The sequence below is a fragment of the Anolis sagrei genome, chromosome 4, assembly GCF_037176765.1.
Source record: "Anolis sagrei isolate rAnoSag1 chromosome 4, rAnoSag1.mat, whole genome shotgun sequence".
Classification (NCBI taxonomy): domain Eukaryota; kingdom Metazoa; phylum Chordata; class Lepidosauria; order Squamata; family Dactyloidae; genus Anolis; species Anolis sagrei.
This window is the reverse complement of record NC_090024.1, coordinates 64,063,386-64,082,289: the sequence shown is the minus strand read 5'-3', so window position 1 is coordinate 64,082,289 and position 18,904 is coordinate 64,063,386. Positions and strand designations below refer to the sequence as shown.

Here is an 18,904-nt window from a genome sequence, read left to right as displayed (position 1 = left end):
ACCAGGACCTGGGATAACTTGTAAGATAAATGAAGGCATCAAAGAATTTTAAAAGAACATCAGCTTGTACTTGATAAAATATAAGAAAGACATTTTATAGATCGTGAAAAACTATGGCTAGTTCTTGAAGAAATAGTGTGCCACTGTATTTGATTGTTCTGATGTGTAACCTGTGCTCACTACAAGAGACTCTAAGACCTGAGCAGGGTGACTTAAAGGTCATTCATTCATTATATTCCAATAAGATGAATTCAACATGATGCAAATTAATAACCACCAATGTTTAAATATGGAATTATATCCATTTTATATCTACACAGGATTTACCAATAAACGTGTACAGTGTGGCCTTTGTTGGATAACTGCAAAAACCCATTTTGTGAAAATTTCAGACCAAATTTAACTGTTAGCCCTCACCTGAATGGATGGATTTATTAAAACAGAGGTCCACAAACTAAGGCACATGGCTCAAACTCCAAAGTAATTTATCTGACCCCTGCCCTAAACTTTAGACTTAGGGTCACCCTAAGTCTGAAGCAACTTGGGACCTCATCACATTTGAACGTTAAAATGCTTAATCAGTATGCATCTCACTTTTTTAAAAAACAGGATGCATACAGGAACCTGACAGGATGTACAACCCATTCCCCCATAACATGATTTTTTTATTGTTTTAAGTAATCTGTTTTTACTCATCACAACATGGAAGCTTTGCTCCTTCCAATGCATTGCAATTTCTGTGTACATCATACATCACATAGATCATAGTGGCAGTAGACAGCCACTATCACTTTCATTTGACACAAACCAGCAAATAGCAATTACTACCATGCTATATGAAGGTACTCTGAGGTATTTTCCTTTGAAATTTTTACATTTTTAAAAAGGTCTGAAGATTTCAAAGTAGCTATGATGGACGTCTTCTCTCGTCATGTAGTTAGACACAAATGGCGATGGCTCCCTTCATGACAATCCCCGGGGTCTATAGGGACCAACCACATACATGCCGCCAAAGGAGACTTTACAGCACAGGGGACGGACTGCTTACTGTTTCACTGATCACACATAAAAGCAGCACATTTCAATCCAATTTCTAATTAATAAACAGGATATGTTATTAATGCTCCATTTCTTTTTTTCTTTACAAATTCTTCTTATTTTTTATTGGTAGGTTTTTAAAAATAAGTTCACAAACATATCTGAATAATTCAATCTGCTGAAACAATTCACAGCTTGACTGATCAATCTAGATGGGATTGTAAGTATAGCCATTGTGAGGACTTTCCATGGGTATCTCCATTTTAGATGAAGGGGAGTGGGAGATTCATATCTTGCCAGCTTCATTTCTGGCACCTTTTGCACACCGTTTCCAACATGCTGACAGCAACAAGGGACAAATGTCATTTGATAAGATCCATCGAGATGCATATGCAAACAAGTTCAGAAAAAGACTATTGTTTAATGTGGTCAGGTCCCTGAAGGCACAAAACTACAATCCTAATTAACTTCACTATCTCATCAGCCATAAGTAGGCCCACATTTCCCTCTGAAATACTGGTAAAGTTTATGTTGGTTAAAAAATTTCTTCATTTTAAATATTATATTGTTTTTCCATGTTTTTAGCATTACAAATAAGATACGTGTAGTGTGCATAGAAATGTGTTCATGTTTTCTTCAAACTATAGTCCAGCCACCCTGCCCCCCCACCCCATCTGAAGACTCGTCAGCTTGCTCAGAAAACTCTTTTGCTGCATTCATATGTGACTGAGGTTGTCATTATTTGTATGCACTTTTAATCCCTTTATTTTCCTTTTTTGAGTCTTAAGGAGGAAACCAAAGCTTATTTCCAATTTGCTTTTAAATTACTCAGAGTTCTTAATTTCACCAAACTCTGGTTCTGCTAATCTTCCAAATATTAGACTAACTTTAATCAGTTCAGGCCTTGAAACCAAGGGAATCATGGGGACTTGCAGTCCAGCAACATCTAATAGGCAAAAGAATAGCTATCATCTGTGGTTTAGATTAAGCCGTGTTTCCAAGCCAGAATCGTAAACCACTGTTTGATGCTGTGTTATCTGAGTAAATCATTATTCAAAGTAAGAAGAATTACCCTGAATTCAAACACAATTTCTATGTAAGTACTATTTATATGTAAATAATTATTCTAAAATGCATACTAATTTAACCATTACTATTCATAATTTAACAATTGCTAATAAAAGCAGAAATAATCTGGGTGGAAGGACTCTATAAATTTTGATTTTTTTTAAAACTTACTGGTAACCTGATATATTTAGAATATATATTTTTCTGAAAATATGTAATTTTCTGTGAAACGTAATTAAATGTAAATCCTGTATAATTGCCTACTATTAACAATGTAAATGACTATAAAGAATCCATAATGTTGTTATTTAAATATAATGTGTTTCAAGGTCAGCACACTGTTTAAAACGGGCTTTTCAGGTTACAAGGAATGACCTGCATGAGGTCTCATAAAAGCTACAGCACAATCAACAGGGATTACCATAATTACTTCATCACACTACAAGTAGCTAATGGGATTACACCCTAAGGGTAAGCAATTATTCGTTGCACACAGTGTAAACGTGCTGAGAGAGGTGGATAAGAGCAAATATTACAATGCCATGATAAATAAGTTCAAACACGGCAGGGTCAAGGTCAACAGCAGTATGTTGCTACAACTTAAAAGAAACAAGTCTGCAGATATTTTCTTTCAATCTCTCCGTAATTGGACTGTAATTTTGTTCTTATTTTCTTTTCTTCCTCATTTCTAAAAATCTGCTGTGATATGCGGGTTTGTACTTTAGCCACAGAATGAGATGGAAGTACTTTGGTCACAGGAAAAGACAGGAAAGCTTGGAGAAGACAATGATGGGGGGGAAATGGAAGGAAAAAGGAAGAGGGGCCGACCAAGGGCAAGATGGATGGATGTTATCCTTGAAGTGACTGACTTGACTTTGAAGGGGCTTGGGGTGGCCACGGCTGTCAGGGAGCTCTGGCATGGGCTGGTCCATGAGGTCACAAACTGAATGAATAAACAATAACATGTGGGTTTTGGACAGAAACATCCTCCAGAATATTTATTCCTACTTCATCCTAAAAATATTCAGGTTTTAATCACTTGCAGCAGTAACTGAAAGCATCATCAAAAATACATATTGAAAATCAACTGGGTTTAGAAGCCTAAACATGTTGTTTACTCTTTTTTCTGAACTGTTGCATGTTTTCTTCTATCAGCATAGACATCTCAGGAAAGAAAATAGACTACATGCTTCCCCTTGGCATTTCAAATGCTTTCCACTTCCTCCATTTTCTGTTTGAACTATCATGCCAGGGAAAGATCGCAGTTTTTGTTTGACAAAAATCTGTGGAAGTCTCTTTGCCTCATATGGTTGTATGGTTGCCACTGTTGGCAGCTGACAATGTTAATTGAGCACACTGCTAGCCAAGGGTTTAGGACTATGGCTGGTATTTTATCAATGGCAGTTCCTGATTGTTAAGAAATATCCATTGGAAGTTCAAAGAAGGTAACCGTCATCAGTGAAAAGGCAAAAAACAGCAAAAATAATCCCCCAAAGGTTTGGACTTCTGAAAGACAGCCTTCTGAGACTTCCTATCCAGAGTTAGCTGGGGAGGGCTTTGTGCTACACAAGCTGTTCTCTAGAGATCTACTGCCGGCTGAAAGTGTGTTTACTTGCTTCCAATATGCTCCGTTTGGGTATTTGTAAATAAAAATAAATACTAAAAGGACACCATATGTCTCTAGTGCTGTCAAGCAAAGGGTACTAATCCCTGTAGTTCATCTCCAAGAATTTTTCACTCTTTGGAAGTGGGAGCACATAACAGTATGATTTCACTAGGGATATATGAGATGCAAATGTGTCTCCCATACTGCAATAACTTTATTTGATGAGCATCAAAAGAAGAGTTATCTTGATCTTGAATGTACATTACATTCATAAAAGAGATTAAGAAATTAACATTAATTTATTTTATGAACTATATATAAATACCGTCTTCTAGACTGCATCCTGCAAGCATAGAAATATTTCTTTTCATATCCCAAAAAGTAGTTTTAAATTACATTTTCTTTATATACACAGGGACTATTTCCCCTGGTTCACCTTGTTCTTTACACCTCAAGAAAATGAACATTTTTCAATTCATAGAAAAGAACATTACAATATCTATATGTACAGTGCTCTATGTCTGTTTCAAAGCTTTGGGGGCTTTGAATCATGCTCAAAAGTAATAAATTTTCATTAATAAATTCTAGTGCAGATACTGCCGCAACAATGTAAGGCAGGAGTTTGCAGGATTACAGTGGGTACGCAGTATGCTGATATGTGCTGCTCAACTGCAATGGGAATGGCTCAACAAACCAAAGGCCTTCCGTCTGTGATTTATCATCCCCATTGTTTATCACAGTTCCTTCTCTAGCGGTAGCCAGATTTCTCACTGGAGCTGAGTACATGGAGCATACAACACTTCTGTTACGTCAGTTCCAGTGGCTGCCAGTTTGCTACTAAGCACAATTCAAGGTGCTGGTTTTAGCCTATAAAGCCCTAAACGGTTCTTGGCCAGCTTACCTGTCCGAATGTATCTCCCTCTATGAGCCAGCTATAAGGTTAAGATTGTCGGGGGAGGCCCTGCCATTGTTCCCACCTCCTTCACAGGTGCGGTTGGTGAGGACGGGAGAAGGGCCTTCTCAGTGGTGGGCCCTCAGTTATGGAACTCCCTCCTTAATGAAATCAGATCAGCCCCCTCCTTCCTGACCTTCAAGATGTGGATGTGGGATCAAGTGTTTGGTCATTAACCCAATAGAGAATATAGAATAGTGCAATGACAATTTGGAATGGCTATGGATTATCATTTTGGATAACATGATTTTAATAAGTGTTTTAAGGTTTGATATGTTTTTAACAACTGTGTTAATGTATATGCTTATTTTATAATGTATGTATGTCTACATGGCATTGAATCGTTGCCAATATATACAAGTCACCTTGAGTCTCCTATGGGGCTGAGAAAGGCAGAGTATAAAAACAGTAAATAAATAAATAAATATCGCTCCAAATAAAACAGAGAAAATAATTCCCATCTCATCCTCAGACTACGGAAAAGGCCAGAAGAACAGCCTCTGGCCTTGTTCAAAATAAACAAGCAAAATTCTGAAGGTCATTTGGCCACTCCCAATTAAAACAGAAATCACATATATCACTGTTTACTGGTCCCCAGCATTATAGGGCCTTTCTGTTTTCCTGGCTTATTATGTTGTGCAAAGTGGGCCAAAGGTGTAGTGAAATACCTTTCACAATCAGTTCTGCATAATTTGAAACTCCGACTCCTCCTTCTGTGCGAATCATACAGCGATAATTGCCAGTATCCCGCTTGGTAGCATTCACCACACTGAAGGAAGCTACAAATCGCCGATCATTAAAAATTTTCATGTCCTTCAGAGGTGCATCTCGTACAAGCAGACCCTGATGAAAAACAAATGAAGAACTCAGTTTTAATTTTTTTAAAGAAAATGCAACTGAAAAGATGCTGCGTTCGTCAAACACTTTTCAATAGGATTTAAATTAAATCTGACATCTAAATTAGCACATATAATACTTATTTTCAGTTTGGATGAAACAATTAATTAACACACATCTAAAATATCCAGCACTTCTTTTAAGTCACTGCAGATCTTGTATTAAACAAAGAAATGATGGAAGTATGCTTTTATAATTTGTTCTTGCACTACAGAACAAATTAGCTTTATTAAAACAAAGAATCTGAACAGTTCTAAAACCTACGCCACCACTTCCTTTTGACTTGGAAAACTGTTTTGTCCCAGCTTTTATCTTTGCATAAAAATGTTTGTAGATCTCTTGTCTCAGAAAATGAAAAATGTGGCAATTACCAGACTGGCTTTGAAGAGAACAGATTAATATGTACGATTATCTACAGGTATTATAAAAAAAGAAAAGGAAGGGAGAGCACCTATACAAGGATGCCTGGGAGAAGTGCCCTCTTGCATGTACACAGAAGTGATTTATTAGGCCCAAAGCATTGCAAGAAAGGTCTTCCTAAGAGGCAGTGTGCTTTTGGTCCAAGTGATAAATCTGTGAACATCTGAGATATCCTCCATTTTATAGTCATATATGTGTATATAGGATTTTCTTTCTCAAGAGTGGCTTCTCATGCAATAGGACATGGCAATTAAAACAATAAACCATAAAAAAACCACAAAAGAAGTGTTTGGTAGAGAAATAAAATACATCACTGCACATTTAAATTCTTGGCGAAATCAATGGATTTTCACTTTGCCTCAGAAGCAAACCAAAGACAGAAAAAGCTACATCTCAGAAGGATGAGCCTTGCACAGATGGTGTGCCACAACAGAAAAGGCCCTTATTTCTAAAAGTGAACGGAGCCTGGGATGTTCACCTTAACATCTTGATACATCCATACTGGAGAAACGGTCCTCTCAGTAGCCTAGTCTCATGCCACTAAGGACGTCATCAATTAAACCAGCATTGTACATTCAGCTCAAAATTGAGCAGGAAGCCTTTTAAACACATCAATGCCCACAAGATGTATTTCATACATCAGGCAGCAATTAGTAATTGTTCTGTTATATTTTGCACCAGCTGTCATTTCTGAACAATTCCTCAGACTTAGTCTCTCATGCACTGCATAAATCTAGAAAAGATGTATTACAGATGGTATCTACTATCCTTTCTTCATGTCGTCAGTGTTTTGCTAGCGGCATGCAAAACAGTAAAGAGTACGTCTACACTGTAGAATTAATGTAGTTTGACACCACTTTGCCAGGTCTCAAAGCTGTGGAAACATAGAAGTTGAAGTTTTAAAAGTTCTTGAGCTTTCTCTGTCAAAGAGTGCTGGTGCCTCATCAAACTACAAATCATACATAGTATTGTGCCATGGTAAAGTATAAAACTGCATTGATTCTATAGAGTTACTGTACCTGGGACATTCTCTATACAGTATATCTACATTTTTTTAAAAGTAACTAATAATATTTACAGTCCTCACCTTCACAAAACATAGTTGCTATACAACTGCATTTTAAGAGTAATTACTTACATTCTCAAATATAGCTAGAATAGTTGCTTCAAGTTACTTTTTAAAAACTAAGTGCTAGAATCTAATGATCTGATACACTGATCCCCTGTTAGGATATCAGCCAGCAAGACAATGCCTTAAATCAGGAAATAGCTTCCTAAGATCTGCAGAGAAACTCGCAAGAACACCTCAGCAAGCAAGAGTCCAAAATTGGCAGGCTGAAACCCGGAACCTCAATCAGTGGCTGAAGTCGGATGAGAAACTCTGTCCTGGGCACACAGAACACTAGGTGACTTGGAGGGTGCTGAACAGACTGCGCTCTGACACCATGAGATGCTGAGCCAATCTTAAGAAATGGGGCTACATGACATGCAAGTGCGGAGAAAAGCAAACCACGACCACTTACTACAATGCAGTCTGAGCCCTATCACATGCACAGTGGAGGACCTTCTCACAGTGACACCAGAGACGCTCGAAGTTGCTATTTTCTGGTCAAAGGAAATTTAGTATAATGCCAAGTTTTAACTTTGTTTGTGTTTCCTTATACATTATAACTGTATTCTCAATTTGCTTCTGACACAATAAATAAATACATTCAGAAAGACATACTTCTGCTTTCCTTGTTTTTGCCTTTAGTATTAATTTTCACATAGCACAAAAGTTAAGATTTAAGTGTACATGTGGTCATATCTTAATTTCTCTAGGTTATCACAATTGTCATATGCTTTGACTATTTTCTCCTGGTCTTTAAACACAAATTAAGTTTCAATGAAATCTAACCAGGCTGACTTTATGAAGTGGAAAGAGTAAACCTTACCCTTTGTACCAGAAAACAAAACATAGAACCTATTAAGGAAATGCTGAACTCAGTCCGTTAATGATGGTATTCAGACATCAACATGTTGAAAGTAAACTTAACATGCTATTCATAGCTTTTGGAAAGCTCCAAATAATGTCAACATTAAACTGACTCTTGTACATAATTCATGAGGGAAAAGCCAAGGTTGTAAGGAGCATTATGCCAAAGTAACCCCATATTAAGCAGTAAATAACAAAAAATTAATGTATTTAATAAGTACAGTATTAATGAAAACCTTCAACTTTTACCGGTGCTTTTATTGCATAGCCTATTTATAACACTGTTGAAGTTAACAGCCATGGAATGGAGGGCACTGGGCTTTGTCCCTTGCTGTCAATAAATCTCAAGGGCACAGGGTAAAACTGGGTCTCACCTAACCCGGACAGAGTTGGACAGAAGGGATGGTGGTCAATTCCATCTTATTGGCTGGTTAACCCTGATTATTTTACACAAGGATTGATTTGTAAATGGCATACATCTCTAACATACACCCTTCTTTGCGTCACTAACAGAAATAATGCACCCAGAAATATGTTTTCAGTTGAGTTTCTTCAGCTGACTATAATTAATGGTCTGCATCTGCCAGAAGATGTTCTGGTGTTTCTATTTTATTGACCACTCTAGTAAAATACATACTCTTAAATTACCAAATGCATCCTTTTGGGATCCAAGACACTTCTCTTACTTGAATATGATTTTAAAATCATTATTTATTTTCATTTATAGCCCACCTTTCTCTCCATGGGGACTCAAGACAGCTAACAACCATCCACCCTTTACTCTCAGCTCAAGAATGGAAAATCGAATGTTAGTGGAGAGCCAGAGAAATTTAAAGCAAACCTTTAAAAAGGGGGGCGTAAACACCAAAAAATGGGAAGCCCTGGCACTTGAGAGTTCTTACTGGAGGTCAGCTGTTACCAACAGCACTGTAGATTTTAAGGAGGCATGAATAGAGGACGAAAGGGAGAAATGTGCCAAGACAAAGGTGCACCAAGCAAACACTTGTCCTCACTGCAAAAAACCATGCAGATCCAGAAAAGACCTCTACAGCCACTTATAGACCTACCACTAAGATTCTACCCCTGGAAGACCATCATACTCGGCTACGACAGTTGGGTCAATGCTCCAACCCAAACATATTTGGATTTTAAAAAAAAGATCTAGATAGAAATTTACCTGAAATCTCTTCAAGCCACTGGAAAGACAAACTAAAATGTGAGATTTACTCCATCCATAAAACCTATAACTGCCCCCTTCCAGAAAAAAAGGATTTAAAATGGTAGGATAACAAACCCACAAGTGAGTAGAAGTTTGTTTTATGTTTCTTTTAATATTGGTGTAGATGGTGAAGGGTTTATTGTTCCCAAGCTTCCTAACAGTAGTGGGATTCCAAATCTTGTTCAGAATGTTCAAAGTATCAACTATTAAATCTTCCAAGCACACCCTTTTTACAGAACTATGTTTGCTTTTTTTTAAAAAAAAAAAGGGTGGGGGGAAATATGACTGTCTAATGGTGAGCTCAATACAAGCTGGGCCAGGCTGAAGATACTACTGCCTTGTCATTCAAGGCATTATTTGCATGCTTCAGATACCCCCTCCCCCAATATATATACATACATACATACTGGGAGAGGAGATAAATCTGAACTGCTCTGCAAGAATAAGAAAAAGTTAGATCAGTCAAATGAATCTTTCAAGAAATGATAAACATTAGGACTGTGCAAATCTTCATTTCTAACTCAGTCAAATCTAATTCATTAGATTTGTACATAAGAAACAATATTTAGGAATGTGAGGGGCAGCCACGCAAAAGAATTAAGATTCAAAACAGTGACCTAAAACTTTTGGATGAGTTAAGTAAGTCTTATAAATGGCTCCAGGTCTCCAATGCGGGCACCGCTTCTCCCTAAGAGGGCTGGGTTTGGTTTCCCCCAAAGGGTCCTGAGGAGGATGGTGAGGCCAGAGTGGAAGAAGGCGCCCTGCTCTTTTCCCAAAGAGGACAGTGGAGGGGGGGATGACTGGATGGATGATCGGGCAAGGAAGAAGCCCCTCCAGCACATGGTTGGCCCAGAGAGAGCGGCAGCGACCACATTTACATTGAGGCTTTAATGCAGGAAGTGAGCAGAATTCTGGGAAATTAAGTTTGAATTTTCTGACACTGATGACATGGAGGCAATGAAGCACCTGAGTTTTATGAGGAACTTCTCCAACTTGGAAGGGGAAAACCCAAGCGCTTTAATGCAAGAAGTGATCAGAATTCTGGGAAATGTAGTTTAGGTGGGGCCTTTTGAATTCTCTGCCATAAAGGTTCTCACCTTCCCAAACTTCATTTCCCATAATTCTGCTTACCACCTTGAGCCACCTCCTCTTCCTCCATCCTGAAAGTTTTGGTGGGGTAAAACCTGTGTTCATTTATTTTTCATTGATCACACAGGCCTAATAAATATAATAAAAGTGCTTTATCTTCCTTTCCATTGTATGTATGTGTATAGATACATATACATACACACACACACACACACACACACACATATCTCAAGAAGAGTACTACTTCTAGCTATCTACTAACTTTTCAAAATTGGGAATACCATCAACAAATTGCTCCATGATTTGATTTTTATAATGCCTTCCCAGAATTATTTTCAGAACCAAAACAATTATGTTCCTTAGAGGTGAGAATAATGTACTATGATTATGTTCTGCTTATTACATGTGCATATATTAGTACTTCTACTAACCAGTGAAGCAACCTTTGCACAACGTTATTTCTAAAACATATTATTGTCTCAACTGGAATAATTATATTTCAATACGAAATATGAATGGTATATAACTTTGGTCTGCTCTAAAGCATGCAAAGGAAGTGTTTTTAATTAGGTGTGCTTTGCTCTGTGTGTGTGTGTTTTTTTTAAATGGTGTATTTGCCCTAATTCTCTAAACACGCAAACAACAGGTGGGGAAATACAATTGTGAATACACGATGTAGCATTTCCATCTTATTTTGCATGACTAAGGACCATAACATGAACAAATGTGCTACTGCTTCTGCAATGGGAAAAGCCAACAAAACTCTACTAGTAGGACTTTTTTCCTTCACTAAAGTTGTTTTTGACTTACGTCTCTGTCATAATATATATCAATAACAGATGCTTCCCTTGCAGTATTTCCAGTAACTTTTCAGTTTGTGCCCACTTTGTGACGCCTACTAAATTACAAAAAACTCAAGCCTTGACTTCTGCTATTTTAAAATTTTAAAGGAGGTGTTTTCCAACTCAGTAAGTGTTTACAGGATGGAACCTTCTACCGGTGTGAGGCCATTTTTTTTTTTTTGTAACTCTTGGTCAGAGATATTAACAAAACACAAATCAATTTTACTTAGCTCTCCTATACTCTTTGGTAGCACTACATTTTCCCAAATGAATTATTCTAGAGTTTCCACCAACTTGAACCCTGTGATTCATTCTTAAATTCTTTAGCACTTGTCTTTCTTTCCATTCTGTTTTTTGTAATACGCAGGCTGCTTGTGTTAAACCTATTTTGCATTCCTTCTGTTAATCTGCATAACTGTATCTTGCAGCTGTCCTCATTGTGGATTATTAGATCATAAATTACAGCAAATTAAGTACCTTTGGAAATATTCCTATTGTAGTGGATCCCAGTAACTGATTTATTACATTTTTCTCAGCCACTTATCCAATTAGTATAAGAGTGCAATTCAAAGCTATAAAACCCAATGGTAGCGTTTCCACTGACTTAAATTGGATGTTGATTGCACCCTCCATTAGCAGCAATTTTTGAGAGTTAAGTTTAGGCTTAATCTGTCACAAAGCATTTCCCTAAAAATGTTAGTAAGTTAAGACACTTGCATTTTTATTTCTCTGACTGAGTTTGAGATATTATTCTAAGTATTGTGTTTATGTTTTTAAAATACCTTTCTATACAGATGTTTCTCATTTTTTGATATCTTGCTATTCAATGATCCACTCTTTCCAGCATTCTAGATTATTATATAGTGCTCTATATTAAACACATGGTCTGCTCTTTCAGCCATGCATTCAATTAATGAGTGATGGTAATGTATAATTTAAAAGGACTGAAAGAGTGAGTCAGTGGTTGCAATTACAATAGTACTGTACTGATAATCATAATCCATAGGTAATTTTTGAGTATGGTTGTCTGTATTGTACTTAGATATTGCTTTGCACAATGCTTTTAGTGGCCACACTTTTTTTTCCTGGCTCAAAACCATCTTTTAGTGGGTCTGTGTACTGTAAAGGAGAATGAACCTTGTAACTGTCTCCTTGTTCTCCTCTTCCCCCAATGTTGGGGAGTACAACTGGGAAGGTATCTGGCCATATCTGGCAGCTCTTGAGAAAGTCTGGAGGCAGTTTTAAAGGAGAGAGTAGTGTCTCTTGGCTCATTCTGCTGTTGAGTATGTAGAAGGGAACAAAAACTTACCTGCCCAAACGCATTTCCCCTTATGAACTATCTAGGACCTTATGATCATCTGGGGAGACCCTGTTCTCAATCCCACCTTTGTCACAAGTACATTTGGCAGGGACGAGAGACAGGGCCTTCTCAGTAGTGGTCCCTTGGCTATGGAACACTCTCCCTAGGGATATTAGATCGCCCCCCCCCCCCTCCATTTTAACATTTCGGAAAAAAAGTCAAGACACGGCATTTTGAGCAAGCATTTGCAAATGTAGAGTAACTGACATAGGAAAATGAAATGACTAGATGATGGACTGGACAATGTTTTAAACAAGGAGATGCTAATGATTTTTTGTTTTATTGATTGTTGTGGTTTTATATTATATATTAATATAATATATATATTATATTGTAGGCATTGAATTGTTGCCTGTAAACCCCCTCGTGTCGCCTACGAGCTGAGAAAGGCAGTATACAAATACAGTAAGTAAGCAAATAAACAAATAAGCAAAGCAAGAGACAAAGCAAGGTGCAGAGCAGGCAATCTCCTCTGTAGCACTGGAAGATGGGGGATTACTGAATTAAAAGAAGGGCTGGATTGAGTGCCATTGCCAATTTCTACACCTGATGGAATTAGAAGACCTAAATATGCTAGTGCATGAACTGGTAACTTCAAGATTGGACTTATGTGATGTTCTTTACACTGAGCTACTTTTGTACCAAGTTCAGAAATTCCAATTAGTTGAAAACACAGCAGCCAGGCTAGTTACGGGAACATCCAGGATTTGGTATATTATACCTATATTAAAGTCACTCCATTTGTTGCCAATTAGTTTCTAGGAAAAGTACAAATGTTGGTTTTGACCTTTTAAGTCCTACATGGTTTGGATTCAGGTTATCTACAGGATGGCCTTCTCCTGTACAATCTGACCTGCACACATAGGTCCTCTGGAAAGCGTTCTCTAGCCTGCCAGAACACGACTGGTGGACATTTCCAAGAGGACCTTTTTGTTGGTCACCCCAAGACTGTGGAATGACCTGCCAGAAGTGCACCAACAGCTAAATCAGCTGTCAGCATTTAAGACATAACCTAAGACCTGTCTCTTTTAGAAGGCTTAACAGTCAATTTTATTTTGCATTTATTGGTAAACTTTAAGCTGCATTTTACCTATGTGTATTAGTTTTATGCATGTGGATGATGCTTTGTTCAACTTTTTAACTATGTTGTACCCTGCCTTAAGCTGCAAGGAGAAGCGGATAATAAATAAATAATTGTTGTTGTTATTGTTGTTGTTAATATATTTATTTATTTATTTATTTACTACGCTTATATACCGCAATTCTCAGCCCTATTCTATTTTCACCTTGTTTAACCACTTACCTTAAAAGATTAAAATTATACCATAATATTTGCACACTTTATTTCTTAGGTCCTTCTTAGATAAACATTTATTTTAAGCTTTCTGGATCACAATGCAATTCATTGTTGTCTTAATCAAAATAATGGGAAATTAGTACACTGGTGCACATCTTTCTAAGCACATGTGTCAGAGTGCTGGTAATAATTATAACAACAACAACAACAACCTAAAATATGATAGACTGTCATGTCATTGTAGCATTATAAGATATGCATGTGTCTGGATTTTGCCCTTTCTTTTTCCTATTTGAAATAGATAATGAATATAGATGTTCCGGAAGTAAAAGTCTGTCTCTATATATACACCAAACAGATGAGTAATCATATTTGTTAATTAAAATTTACACTGCAATATTTAATGGGTGCTCAGAATTACAATGGGCAAAAAGATTCCTATTTGTGAGCTAAATTATGGATCATTATCTTATAAACTATGATGCACCTCTTGGTTTCATGAAGAATTACAACATCAAGCTATTCCTTTTATCACAAAACACAGGATATTTTGTTAACTATGTTGATACCAATCAGTGTTAACAAAAACATTTTGCTTCTATATCCGCTTTGTAAAATTTGCTTCAAACAAATGAGGAGATATCTATGTTGGAGATATCTATGTTGCAGGCATGTAGCCCACCATTCTCATGGTGGTTCGCTAAAAGGCCTTACTGGTGCATTATTTAAACTGTTAAGTTTATTCATATCATGATCTGATCACCATACTCAATATATCCCATATGCATAGGGGTATTGGGGTAACGATACAAAAGGTTTGCTAGGGTAGACCCTCTTTCACTCAGACTCAGCCGCCCTGAAACAAACTCAGCCCCCCACCCTCCCGAATCGAAATCCTGGCTAGGGGCCTGCTATGTTGGATGACTTTCTGAATTTTGTTTCTACAGTCATTTATACTGAGTTTCCATTAATAGGGTAGGAATCTTCCTCCCTCTCAAACACACATTTTAAGAAAGCTCTGCAGATAATAAAACCATGGGGAAAGGTGACAGTGGAATGCTTTTTCATAAAAGACTTAGTTCATTATTATACAGAAGGGAAGAATTTCAAATATACAACAGCAAAGTTGAAACACAAGACTGCCTTGAGTCTTTAACAACCCTGTTTTGACTCAAAAGAATGTGGTCTAAGAAGATAAAAAGAATGAAAGGCAATTGCACATTTTCACCATCTTTGAGGTTTTTGACATGGTAGCTTTGCTCTGGAAAAGTTTTTTAAAACCCAGTTTAACTGAAAACAGATCACTGCATTTCTACCAAAGCAAAGAAACTAGAAATATACACAGATATAGAAATTGTAATAAAAACTGGTGAAGGCCCACGTGAACTCCTGATGATCAGTTGTTTATGAGATTCCAACAACTATTTATTCTTAAGGATGATGATGTGATAGTTAAGCAACCCTTTCCTGAACAGTTACCATATAAAACACACTGTACTTGAAAACATGCACAGCTTCCACTATGCACATTCCCATTATTTTTGTTAAGTAGGAAAACTGTGGTCTTTTTATTGGATTTGATATGGAGTTTGAATGGCACAGGAAGAAGACCAATGGAAAGAGGGGGATTTTTTCTTTCTATGTAAATATCAATTCTGATATCGAGAGAGACCTACGGTTATGTAGCTTTAATAGTTGTGTAGAAGAGAAAATTATAGCAAGGGCTGCTTGCTTTGTGGTAACATGATAAGCAGCAACTGCTGAATTCTTTCCTTCTACACCAGTGGTTCTCAACCTTCCTAATGTCATAACCCCTTAATACTGTTCTTCATACTGTAGTGACCCCCAACCATAAAATTATTTTCGTTGCTACTTCATAACTGAAATTGTGCTACTGTTATGAATCGTAATGTAAATATCTGATATGCAGGATGTATCTTCATTCACTGGACCAAATTGGGCACAAATACCCGATATGCCCAAATTTAAATACTGGTGGGATTGGGTGGGGATTTTCTCATTTGGTGGGCACTGACCTTGAGTTTTGGAGTTGTAGTTCATCTACATCCAGAGAGCACTGTGGATTCAACCAATGATAGATCTGAACCAAACTTGGCACGAATACTCAATATGCCAAATATGTGAACAGTGAAGGAGTTTGGGGACAATAGACCTTGACATTTGGGAGTTGTAACAACTGAGATTTATCGTTCACCTACAATCAAAGAGCATTCTGAACCCCACCAATGATAGAATTGGGCCAAATTTTACACACAGAACCCCCATGACCAACAGAAAACACTGTTTTTTCTGATGGTCTTTGGCAATCCTTCTGCCACCCCCCTGGTGACCTCTCCAGAGGTTCTGACCACCAGGTTGAGAAATGCTGTTCTACACAATCATTAAGCCTTCTCCAGATTTCAGTTTGGCATCCCTACACAGAACTAGCCTGCATCCAACTAACATAAACAGTAAGTGTCCCATTTTATTCATTCCACAAAAACTATGGATGAATGGAAGTTTAAAATTTGTTCATCTAAAATGTAGTTTAACAATAAAGTGTAAGTGTTACAATTTGAATATGCAAACTATATATGCTTAACTGACATCTACTCAAGAAATACATTTTAATGAAGACTACAGAATTGGCTCTTTAGGTCGAATTGCTCTGAAAAGTCATTTGACTTTCAGACTAAGAAGAACACACTGAAAACAACTATAAATGATTACAAGTCTCAATCAAGCACAGTCTAGTTCTCCAATCAGTGAAAACAGGAAACGATGAAGTTAAACATTCTTTGGAGACCTGTTCAGAGATGCATTTACTTAAATGGGATTTATTTTCATATGGTCATGTGCAAGATCTGAAAGCTCAAATTTCAGTAGAATTTCCCTGAAGAAAATTTGATTATGCTGCCTTACAAGTAATTATTACAACATAACTGGTTTTTAGACTGTGGTATTTGATATACTTAAAAGACATTCTGTCATATTTTGAGATAACTTTATACTGAAAACGGTTTGCCTACGTACATTGCACTGATCACATAAGATGTCTTATAGGACACCTCAGTGAAGATCAATTGTGGAGGAAAATCTAATTACTATTTTCATGAGATGATTACTATTACTGTGATAGCTAAGCCTATTGTAATTTGTCATATTTTATTTGCCACATTCAATTTTAATATGTATCGGTTAACGGTAAAGGCAGCCAACTTGTGACAAGCTTATTATGTTTCATTTAGCATCACTAAAGATCATAATGTTGCCAGATTTGAAAATTTGAGATGGTTTTAGAAATTGTTGCTTTTCATACAGCCGTGGATACCTATTGAGATTCATTTTCTTCACAACCATTAAAAGGACAGGACCATCCTAGAAAAACGTAGTTTCAAGGCAGGAAAAGACGGAGGAGGAAAAAGAATGGTTTACCCCAAGGCAGCATTCTTGCATCTTGTTTAACACCTTTACTGATGAACAGCTACAGCCACCTCTCACAAAGAGCTTTATATATGCTGATGACCTTGGCCTAACAACACAAGCAAAAGACTTTGAAAGAGTCAAAACCCAGTTTACTAATGCCTTGAAAGTTCTCTTCAGCTACTGCAAAGATAACCACCTGAAGACTAACCCTACCAAAACACAAGCATGTGCTTTCCACCTACGAAACTATGAAGCCAACAGGAAATTGAAAGTTACCTGCGAAAATCAAGGCCAAAGTTAACTGGGAAGTTATCTGAAAATTATCTGGGAAGGTTTGCCCCTCCAGGGGCAAAATTGGAAGGCCCTGAACAGACTCAGAAATGGAGTGGCAGGTCAAAAGACAACCTGGCAAAATGGCACTACCTAAAAGAATCCTCTGCCTTGTGCGACTGTGGTGCAGAACAGACAACTTCGCTTGTTTGCAATGTACTGCCTCATGTACAGAGGAAGAATTGTTGGAGGTTACAGACAATGCGGTTGATGTCACCCATTTTTGGTCAAAAGATATTTAGCCACTTGTGCGCCTTTTATCAGTTTTATACTGATTTATGCACTGCTTTTAATATAATAAATAAATAAAATTTTAATGTTGATGTTGATAACATTAGATGCAACAAAAACAAAATTCCTTCTCATTAAAGTTTAATCCAGCTATAATCTGCAAATTAATAGGACCCTAGAGTGGGCTCCATATTTACAAAGACAAACCTGCACTGTAAACCTAAAATATTGTTTCATACATTATTGTTCCATCATCTCTAAAGGTTTTTAACAGCAGTATCCTTCATGACATTTTATCATCTCTCTTGGGCTAATTCCATTTCTAAATTCTTTTTCGTGGAGGAAAATTAGATATGTCCTTCTTACTGAACATCACTCCTGCTTCTTGCTTTTACCTGCATCCATGTATTCAAAGTCAAAAACCGGCACAAGAGTTTTAATAAGCATACACAAAATTGCTAGAATAGTACAAACCACTGGGAATTAGGTCTCTGAAAAGGAGATTAAAAGAATAGCAGTGGGATACAGAGGAGTGATGCCTTAGAGACCAAGTGACTGTGTTATGAAGACTAAATTAGGGAGCTATAGACAAAACTCTCACCAGGCTAATAGTATAATACAAATACATGTTTAAAATGCTTACATTATTTGCTTCATTAATATATATACCACACACACTTTCTCAAAAAAAAAAGATAACAACTTACCTAAAATGGAATGCACAATATTATTAAAATTATAATTTAATATCACAGTAATACAATGGAATACAATGGGCTTTTAAGTATGGCTAAGCAGCTAAACATGAACATTAGCTTGCTATTTCATTAAAGCATGCATAACTGAATGGATTTCAAATTGTAAAAATGAAAGATCTCTATCAGAAGGGGGTTTGAACACAAGTATGACACTGCGAGAATGCCTTGCCACATATGATTGCTCTATTGGTAACCCACATTACAAGAGAAGACCTCTCACCAGTATATATTAAATTCTGGGTTGTTAGTACATGGGAAGAAATCTTTCAAGCAATATCTGCAATTTCACTTCTCTGCATCTGACAAAATACTTGCTCTCTAGAAATTTTCTAGGTCTTCAGAGAATTCTAGGGTTTGCTTCTAAGAAAGGTTATCGTAGAAGACATATCTTGGAAG

At 37.0% G+C, this 18,904-nt stretch overlaps 1 protein-coding gene across 14 annotated transcripts in view; it reads right to left on the bottom strand.

Annotated features, from left to right (window-relative positions):
- PTPRM (protein tyrosine phosphatase receptor type M) overlaps window positions 1-18,904 on the bottom strand; it is a 529,398-nt gene that overhangs the window by 304,564 nt on the left and 205,930 nt on the right. For all 14 annotated transcript variants that reach the window (XM_060775055.2, XM_060775057.2, XM_060775056.2 and 11 more), the window contains exon 6: window positions 5,333-5,507. In XM_060775055.2, coding sequence (XP_060631038.2) covers window positions 5,333-5,507 — 175 coding nt within the window. The remainder of the gene's footprint in view (window positions 1-5,332; window positions 5,508-18,904) is intronic.